This window comes from Engraulis encrasicolus, chromosome 15, assembly GCF_034702125.1.
Source record: "Engraulis encrasicolus isolate BLACKSEA-1 chromosome 15, IST_EnEncr_1.0, whole genome shotgun sequence".
NCBI lineage: Eukaryota > Metazoa > Chordata > Actinopteri > Clupeiformes > Engraulidae > Engraulis > Engraulis encrasicolus.
In genome coordinates this window covers 8589650-8599928 of record NC_085871.1, presented here as the reverse complement: position 1 = coordinate 8599928, position 10279 = coordinate 8589650, and the positions used below count along the sequence as shown (strand labels likewise).

Below are 10279 nucleotides of genomic sequence, written 5' to 3'. Positions count from 1 at the left end.
TCTCCACATCACCACAGGGTACATCTCAGTCAAGTTACCACAAAGTCCCTTTCCAGGTGTTGAAAGAAACCCCTACAATGCAGTCTGCTAAACAAACTGTTCCACAGACCCCACAGATGACCCCAAACACACAATCAGAGATCAACTTGGACTTTACCCTCAGGACAGTGAGAGAATTTGGGACTTTCTTGGAACAGAGAGAGAGAACTGTACAGAAGAAAAACGATGTGCTAGACGTGCACAAGAGCAGTGCTAGTGACCTCACCATGCCGATCAACAAGTCATCATGGAGAAATGTGAGTGATGAATCACTGGACATTGACAAAGAATTGGCAGATAGAGATTTTTTGAAAAAATGCTATCCTTCAATCCTTGAAATTATAGAGAAAGGAGGAGCATATCTCAATAACACCAAGGTTGAAAAAGAAAAGAGAGACAACCCTTGCAGTCAGAAGATCATAAAAGATGTATCAACAAACCGTTCTCCAATGTGTAAAAGTGTCCAGGATGTGGACAATGTGAAGCCACCTAATAACTCTGATGGCGCTAATGAGGACGTTCCCAGTACCATAAAGATCGACAACCCTTCGCCATGTGTACTCAAACCTGAACAGTCACAGACCACTGAGCAGGAGTGTCCTGATAGTCCAGATGTGGCGCGGGCACCTGAGGATTCTGAAAGCTTTGGTCACACTGTCATGGAGGTCAACAATCCTTCACCATGTGTACTTAATGCTGAACAGTCCCAGAGAAGTGAGCAGGAGTGTCCCGACGGTTCAGACGAAGTGCACTCACCTAAGGATTCTGAAAGTGTTGGTGACGACCTTTCCACTACCATGGAGGTCGACAACAACCCTTCACCGTGTGTACTTAATGCTGCACAGTCCCTGAGAAGTGAGCAGGAGTGTCCCGACGGTTCAGACGAAGTGCACTCACCTAAGGATTCTGAAAGTGTTGGTGACGACCTTTCCACTACCATGGAGGTCGACAACAACCCTTCACCGTGTGTACTTAATGCTGCACAGTCCCTGAGAAGTGACAAGGAGGGTCCCGATAGTCCAGACAAAGCCATCTTGCCCTTGAAGATCTCAGTGGCAGTGACTGAGCCAAGTTGTATTTCAAAGCTGACTGCCAAGGACTCATCCCCCATTTGTCTTAAGAGTAGCAACAACAAAGAGAACATTCTGAAGCACCAGCAAAATCTGCGCCAGGACAACAGACAACATCCCCCATCCAAACGTCAGGTGCAAAATGGTGTCATGAAGGATGGTTCGAAAGTCCCACAAAGAGTTGGTCTCTCTAAATTTCAGATTCCCCTTCCAAACATGTCACATAGCAGGGTTAAAGCCTGCTCCTGTATCTCCACATCAGCTGACATAAAGAAAATGATGACGGATGGAAAAAGCACATCTATTTCTACAGAGACACAGGAAAGACACAGGGGGAAAAAGCCAACCCAAAGTCTAAGAAAAGGTAGCAGCATCGCACGCGGCATCAGCCAAATGTCTACCTCTAAGAAGTGCAAAATTGGATCTCCCAAACACTCCAAATCAGCTGTCACGGGGAAAAGGATGATCGATGGAAAACTGAGATCATGTACTACAGAGACCGAGGAAAGACACAGGTTGAAAAAGCCCAGCCAAAGTCTAGGAAAAGGTAGCAGCATCGCACCCAGCATCAGCCAAATGTCTATCTCTAAGAAGTGCAAAATTGGATCACCCAAACACTCCAAATCAACTGCCACAGGGAAAAGGATGACCGATGGAACATTGCAGTCATGTACAACAGAGAGAGAAGAAAGACACAGGAAAAGGCCAATCCAATGTCTAGGAAAAGGTAGCAGCATCACCCAAATGTCTCCCTCTAAGAAATGTAAAATTGGATCACCCAAAGACTCCAAATCAACTGCCATTAGGAAAAGGATGATCGATGAAACACTGCGATCATGTACTACAGAGACAGAAGAAATGCTCAGGTTAATAAGGTTGTTGCATGGAAAGCTGCGGTTAGATTCTACATTGGCTGAGGAAAGGCACAGAATGAAACGGTCTGGCCAATGTGTAGGAAAAGCCAGCAGCATCATGCACAGCATCAGCCAACCACTGCCCTCCAAAAAAATTAAAATTGTATCACCCAAGCACTACAAACACTTGATGGCAGGATCAGCTACGATAACGAAGGAGTCTGCTGCTGGAAGAATGCAATCAAGCTATGCACAGAGAGAGGCAAGGCACAGGGTGGACAGGCCAAGCCAAAGCATAGGCAAAGCCAACAGCATCACCCAACCACCACCTTTCAAGAAATGCAAACTTGCATTATCCAAACATTCCAGAGACTTAATGGCAGGATCAGCTATGAAAAGTGCTACTGTTGGAACAATGCAGCCAAGTTCTATAGAGGCAGAGGAAAGGCGCGGGGTTAAAAGGTCAAGTAAATGTCCTGGAACAGCCAACAGAATTTCACACAGCAACAGCCAACAGCTGCCCTTCAAGAAACGCAAATTTGATTCGCCCAAACACTCTGAAAAATCTGAAAATTCAGCTAATAAACTCACGAATTCCAATATTTCCAAAGATGGTAAAAATGCACCCATCAGAACTAAACACAAGACCTCTGCCTCAATAGAGAGATATCAGCAATCAGAAGAGATCTCGGTACACCCATTGGCAGTAAAATCCAGGGATGACATCAATAAAAGGATAGCAACTTTGAGGATATTTGGAGCCCAGAAAGTTGAACCCAAGCAAAAGAATGGAAAGGCAAAGTACTACACAGACTGCAGCCTAGATTGTCCACCTGTTCTTTCGATCATCTACTCTCCCAAGAAGAGTTCTGCAAGAGAGAACATCCAGCAGAGGAAAGAGGAAAGTCTTGCAACTGTACCTCAAGTGAAGAGACAGTTTCCAAGGTCAGAATTAGAATGGAATGTGAGCTATAGTTATTACATTTTGGAATGTTTCACCTTCCTATATGTAAATTCCTTAGCCTTTTCTTCAGTTTTTTTGACAGTTTTCCTTTTCTAAATATCACAACATATGGTGAATCAACACTAGCCTGCATACCCATCTTTTTTATTTTCTTCTTTTCCCCTGTCACTACCAGGTGCTTTTAAGATGACTCGGGAGATGGGAACTGGGTGAGCAGAAGTCCTCAGGGTTATTAACAGAGTGCCAATGTATCTTGGGGATGTGCCATTCGGGATGCGACCAGCCATGCATCTGGATATTGTGTACATATCGCATGTACATTCAAGGTCTATATTTTTTGTGTCTGTTTCATGTTCACAAGATATGTCTACTTAACACTATGCTGCATACTAATACTGAATATATCATATATTATCTTTTTTATTATTTGTGTCATCACTTAATGTAATAAATGAAAAGGATAGCACTGTTATTTTTTTTCTTGTTTATTTGCACAGAAAACGTATCAGTCTGAATGCCATTCGAAAGTGGGTTGTGGCGATTGCAGCCATAGGTGTTGAAGGATATTCCAAGGTGTTATGGGCAGTCCATGGATAAGTGGGTAGAGCATCAGACTTGTAGCCCAAATGTTGCCAGTTCGACTTCCAATGTGACAGGTTGGTGGGGGGAGTAATTAACCAGTGCTCTCCCCCATCCTCCTCCATGACTGAGGTATCCTGAGCATGGTGCTGCTGTCCCGTTGCACTGCTCCCTTTCGGGCGCCACTGGGTTCTGCCCCCTTGCACGGGTGAGGCATAAATGCAATTTTGTTGTGTGCAGTGTTCACTTGTGTGCTGTGGAGTGCTGTGTCACATTGACAATGAGAGTTGTAGTTTCCCAGTTGGCCTTTCACTTTTACGCTTTCTCTACAGTGGGAGTGCCCTAAATACACACCGTTTCTCAATCGCCTAGTAAGCACACTTGGAAGTGTGTCAGCCTAATTAGTCACGCCCAGTGATTGGATACTCCACAGAGTTCGTCAAAGACTATCCAATCACTGGGCATGACTAATTAGGCTCACACATTTCCAAGTGTGCTTACTACACGACTGAGAAATGGTCACAGTGTTCAAGCTTGACCCAACAGTACATACATGTTACTTCCTCTAGGGGGGGTACTATGACCGCATAGACTAATGTGTTGCACTTATTCCTAAAGAAGGGTTTTGGTGTGAAGAATTTGGTTTTAATATATTATTGCTGTGAGAAATTGGCTTTAAGTGTGTGTTGCTGTGAGAAACTGGTTTTAAGTGTTTTTGTAAATATTTGTAAGTAGTGTGAACTATAAAATATATATGTGTGTTTTCTGTGTGAAAATCAGAATTTCATTTGGATTGTTTTCTTTTGGGATATATTGTGACGCATTGGGGTGCCCTGTCGTTGTACTCCCCATAGTGGAAGTCACATGTATGTGCATAATGTTGGTACTTAGGTCTATAACACCCTTTTGAAGGGCACCTATGGCTGCAGTTTCCATTATGCACCAAGAAGTACACTCAGTCCAAAGTGTTCAAATAAGCCGGTAAATATATGTCCTTTACTTCAGCTTATCTGTGCTTTTACATGGGATTCTAAACCTTGTTAAAAACCTAATAGAAAAGAAATATTAACATTGTGAGTGTGTCTGCCACTTTTTTTCAAGTTATTAGCCTACTAGGTGCCGCCATCACTAGGTGATTCTAGATACTTGGGGTTGTGAACAGAATGCCATTGCATTACTTGAAGATGTGCAGTTTGGGGTACGACCAGAATTGTACTTTAATATTTTGTATGTACTGCACTGTATGTCCTTCAAATCTACTGTCCTATTCACATTGTTGTTTCATTCTAATGTCAGTGAGATTTTTTTGTCAGTGTTTGCATATACTTTTAAATCTTTTATGCAGCATAGTGTTGGCGGCGCCTGTCTTCGTTTAAATTGTGTTATAAGTTTTATGTCTGCCATGTTCACATTTCTGCTTTATTGTCATGCTGGCCTGCCCCATTGTTTGGATACATTTTTTCATAGGTAGTGAAGAAAAAACGCACACCGATGAGCTCCCATTTAAGCCATTTTATTGCGTGACGTTTCGGGCCACCATGGCCCTTCCTCAGACCTGAGAAACGTCACACAATAAAATGGCTTAAATGCGAGCTCATCGTGTGCGGGTTTTTTTCACTACCTAGGGATAAAGTTTTTTTGAACCTGCTCCCGAAACCAGTCATTGGATGTGAGTGAGATTCGATTTGGATACATTTTTTAATATTATAGGTTATGCAACATATTGTTGGAACCTGTCTTTAAAAACCTTCACTTATTGTGTTTTAATTGTTACATGGCATATTGTTTTACAATTAAAAATATACATTATTTTGTACTTTTGTAAAATAAAGCAATACTTTGGAAGTACATTGGAACTGAAATTGGTGTTTGTTTGCACCCATTGGTATGTTTGCAATAACTGATCCCAAAAAAGTCAACGTTCATATTTTATCTATTTTTCATAGGCTCTTTATCATACAAATGATTGATGGGAATGTTTATATTAAAGGTTTGTAAAAAAAAAAAAAAAAATCTGCACACTTCAGACACTGTCTGAGTGGGAAGTGTAGCAACTGAAAGTTTGCAGCCAGATATTCTGAGTTTAAGTTGAGATATGCTAACAAAATGGGTTGCTGTGGGTGCCAGACATGAACTGGTTCCGGTCTGCTCACTGCCCAGTCTCGCTCAAAGGGGCATGGCATCCGCTTGACCTGAAATAAAAAGTTTAGTTAAAAAGTAGGCCTTCAAGATACAGCATTAGGCTTTGCTTGATCATATATTCAAGTACGCCTAGTTATGGGCAGTCATGGGTGAGCGGTTAGAGCGTCAGACTTGCATCCCAGAGGTTGCCGGTTCGACTCCCGACCCGCCAGGTTGGTGGGGGGAGTAATCAACCAGTGCTCTCCCCCATCCTCCTCCATGACTCCATGACCGTCCCACTGCACTGCTCCCCATGGGGCGCCACTGAGGGCTGCCCCCTTGCACGGGTGAGGCATAAATGCAATTTTGTTGTGTGCAGTGTGCAGTGTGCACTGAACACTTGTGTACTGTGTCACAATGACAATGGGAGTTGGAGTTTCCCAATGGACTTTCACTTTAAGAGTCCAGACCCTCAACATCCCCAGAAAGTTACAATGACCGATTTCCTGTATAAAAACCATGTGTCTCATTCAGTTCAATGGAACAGTTAAAGGGGGATTCCCCCCGCCCTCCTCCTTGCGAAACTAGACCCAGGAAACAATGGGCCAGTGACAAATCTTGTCTAGTGTCTCTGTTGCAGTGTTCAGTACAGCCTATTGCATGGGCTGCATCCCAATATGTGACCTTGCCTCCTCCACTTGTGCTTGTCTCCTCGTCCCGCCTCCTGGCCCCTCCTCCGTTTCCCAGCTGTCAGCCTCGCCACAACAACTTTTGAGGGACTGTTTTTCATTCACCATCCCAATTGCAAATGAGAAAAAGACTTTACAATTGAGCTTTTGCAAGATATTGAAATATAATGCTGTTGTCAGTGATATCATGACGAGAAGCAAGTGGAGGAGGCAAGGTCATATTGGGATGCACTCATGAACTTCTGTGCCTTGCCTCAGTGCCATGTACTACAGCTAATACACAAAATGGTATGTGTGGAGTGGTGTAGTAGTGTGTGTCTCCTATGTTGTATAAAAGAATAAGAAGGAAAATAACACACTGTTGTAGTTATTGTGGAATTCCAATGCATAGTGAGTGAATGGCAGAGGTGGAAAGAGTACAGAAAATGTGTACTCAAGTAAAAGTATCTTTACTTTGCCTAAATTCTACTCAAGTACAAGTAAAAGTACCTATCTAAAAATCTACTCAAGTAAAAGTAAAAAGTACTTCACTTAAAATGTAATTTGAGTAAAAAGTACTTAGTTACTTTTAATTAGCTTTCCTCTTGAGAATGTCATGTTTATTTTTCTTGAATATCGTCCTCCATAACCTCTATCTCTTGCTTGGCACCAGCCATCATCCAATACATTGATACAAGATAGTAAAATAGTGGAAATGCGGTGTGCCATCCTCCACAATCTTTCATTTCCGGCAGATTGTGGCATTATTGTGCATGGCATTTTGTCTCTCAGTCATTTTTTTTACTCAGTACTCAGGCCAGGTTCCAGTGTAATTGAGTAAAGTACTTGGGTCAAAATGTACTCAAGTACAAGTAAAAGTATTAATTTAAAAATTTACTTAAAAAGTACAAAGTATTCATAAAAGCTACTCAAGTACAATATTGAGTAAAAGTAATAAGTTACTTTTCCACCCCTGGTGAATGGGATATGTTATCAGAGTCAAGTGCTGTTGTTTAAGTATCTTTTGCCTACGTGCGATCACTGTGAATAGAATACTGTTTAAAAAAAAAAAGTCAAATTTATTTTTATACTTCTATGTAAAAAAACAAAACCAGGGTCCAACCTGCAAATTCGAGCCTCAATCTTTTGTTTTGCCAGTTATACATGTAGCCTAAGTTTCGACAAATGATAAAAAAAGACCCATTCACACATTCCTCCTAAATGGTGCCAGCCTGATGGTCCATCCACCTGGAAAGTGCTTATCTCCCAATCAGGATATTGATATGCTGTATGTCTCATTCTGTATACTGCTCTTAAATGCATATACTCTATCTCCCATTCAGGATAATGTCCATAAAACAATATACAATCACCAGATCACTCCTGGCGAAACATACCACACGTTGAAAAAGAAACGGCAACAGACTAATTCCAGACATTATTTGTACTGCACATGCATTGCTTTATTTAAGAAATAAAAACACAAAAGACAGAGTCAATGTAAAAAAAATATATGCTGTAAGTGCAATTATAAAATATATAAAACTTAAAACACAATTGAAACTTGATCTTAAGGTTTGCAAAGACAGGTGCAACAACATGCTGCATATGAGGTAATAACCCAGTAAAGTGCTGGGAAAGGCATTAGATGTGAAGAGGACATTGTATGCAGATATCATAATATCCAGATACAATTCTTGTCGTAGCTCAAATTGCACATCTTGAAGATACAATTGCACTTTGTTCATAATGCTGAAGATTTCTGTTGACGCCGTTGCCATTTCCCAAGTCATCTTAGCAGCACCTGTTGATGATGGGAATAAAGAGAAAAACAAGATTAGCATGCTGACCAATGTTGAGCTGTCACCTCTTGTGATACTCAGAATGTAAGAAAAAAATACTATAGCCAACTTAAATGTATGTGTAGTAGGAAGACAAAGTATTCAATAATGTAACCATAGCTCATATTTACCTTGTAAACATGTCAGTGTCTTCTCTTCCCTCTGGGAGATGGTGTCTTTAGTGTTTGGGTAATTCGGTTTTGCATTTCTTGGAGGGCGGTGGTTGGCTGATGCCGCTGATTTTTCCTAACCACTGTCTTGGCCTTTTTACCCCATGTCCCCCCTTAGTCTCTGTAGAACTTGTTTGCTTGTCTGACTGTCGACCTCTTCTTCATGGGAGCAGATGGGGAGATGGGGGAGCTGGATTTAATTCCACTGTGTGACAGGGTTGGAGTGGGAATCTGTAATTTAGGAAGAACAATCCTCTTCAGGACAACCCGACAGTCTTTCATGACAACACCTTGCACCTGATGTTTGGAGGGGCATGGTGTGTCAGTGGGATGTCTGTTGTCCTGGTGCAGATCTTGCTGGTGCTCCAGAGTGCCGTTTTCTGTCTTGTTGCTAGTATCAAGGCAAATTAAGGATGACTCTTTGCCCATCAGCTGGGAAAGACAACTTTGCTCATCCACAGACACTGAGATCTCCAAGGACAATACGGCTTCGTCTGGACTGCCAGGTTGGGCAGATATTTGTTCAGCTTTAAGTTCACATAGCGAAGAGGTGTCTACCTCCATGGCAGTGACTGGGTCATCACATGTACTATCTGCATCCACAGTCTGGGGTGATTGTACAATGTCCAAATCCTGGCTGTCATTACACATATGTACACAATCTTTTGATGAGTCAATTGTGATTTTCTGGATGTCAGTGCTGTCTTTGTTTTCCTTCATAAAATCTCCTTCTGTCAACTCCTTGTCTATGTCCAGTGATTCGTCACTCACGTTTCTCCAGGACGACTTCCCAATTTCCATGGTGACGTCACTGGCAGTACTGTTGTACACGCTTGCCAGCCGATTCAAAGACTCCGTCTTCATGCCATAAAACACCACCTTGTCTTCCTCAGCTGCAAACTTTGTAGCCTTTGTTAAGATTTCGTCAAAGGTGCCCTTTTGTTCTGTGACTATGTAGTTGTGATAATCTCCAGCCCAATAGAGATCAAGTATTGTGCGTGCAAAGTCTTGTGTATTGCCTTTTCTCTCTGGCGTTTTTTCTCTCGGTTCCAAGAACGCCAAAAATTCTCTCACCGTGCCAAGAGTAAAGGCCAAGCCTGTGCCCGAGTCTGTGTTTGTGGTAGTCTGTGTCTGTGGAGCAGTCTGGTTAGCAGTCAGCAATGTAGGGTTTCCTTTCAACATCTGGTCACTGGTGCTGGGGAAACTTGACTGAGGTGCACCCATGGCTGATGAGGAGGCTTGTACGGCTTTCCGTCTCCACGTACCACGTACTATTTTCTGTCTCTTTCCACTGTTATGTGTGGGTTGCACAGCTTGGCCGTTTCTTGACCTCTTATTCCTTTGGGTACTATGCCGATGTTGCATTTGTTTTGTCTCAGTGGCAGAGTTCAAAGGCTGATGTTGAGAGATGGCAAGATGTTGACTGCTTGATGGCTGAAATGATGTCTGAACTGGGTGTGATGGTGTGTTGGTGCTGTTGAAATTCACCTGGCCTTGACCGGTCAGTTGTAATCCATTGCTTGGTGTGTTCAGATTCTGCTGTGGGTTGTTCTGGACAACATACATCTGAACAGGTACATAGTGAGTCACAGAGGAGGCTGAAGATGTTATCTGTTGTGTTGCAGTAGCTGTGGAGCTTGCAGTTTGATTTCCCGTCTGCTTCACATAGTGGTTGTGACCGATGGGGTAGTTGAACTGAGCCGGGTATTGCTGCATCACTTGGTTTGATTGGAGATGCACATTTTGTGCTGTAGGAAGATCAGAAGAAAGGAAAAATCAGTTTCACAGAGAAAGTTCACACAGACTCCTAGATCTACTATAGATGTAACAGGAGTTGACCTCAGAATTTCGACACATACAGTACTGTAACTTCAAACCAACAACAGTAGGCTATTGCCTTATATTACTACAAGACAACACACTTTGTCATTGCATTACACTACTACTACACAACAGTTCAGTTACATGGCCAG

The 10279-nt window shown here is 42.4% G+C and overlaps 1 protein-coding gene across 1 annotated transcript; it reads right to left on the bottom strand.

The window, feature by feature from the left end:
- Window positions 1-7718: 7718 nt before the first annotated feature.
- Window positions 7719-10037, bottom strand: LOC134464423 (uncharacterized). Its single transcript, XM_063217876.1, has 2 exons — window positions 8268-10037; window positions 7719-8099 (listed from the first exon to the last, which is right to left on the bottom strand). The coding sequence occupies exon 1, from the start codon at window positions 10020-10022 to the stop codon at window positions 8421-8423; it is 1602 nt and encodes a 533-aa protein (XP_063073946.1). The 5' UTR covers window positions 10023-10037; the 3' UTR covers window positions 7719-8099; window positions 8268-8420.
- Between the last annotated feature and the right edge of the window lie 242 nt (window positions 10038-10279).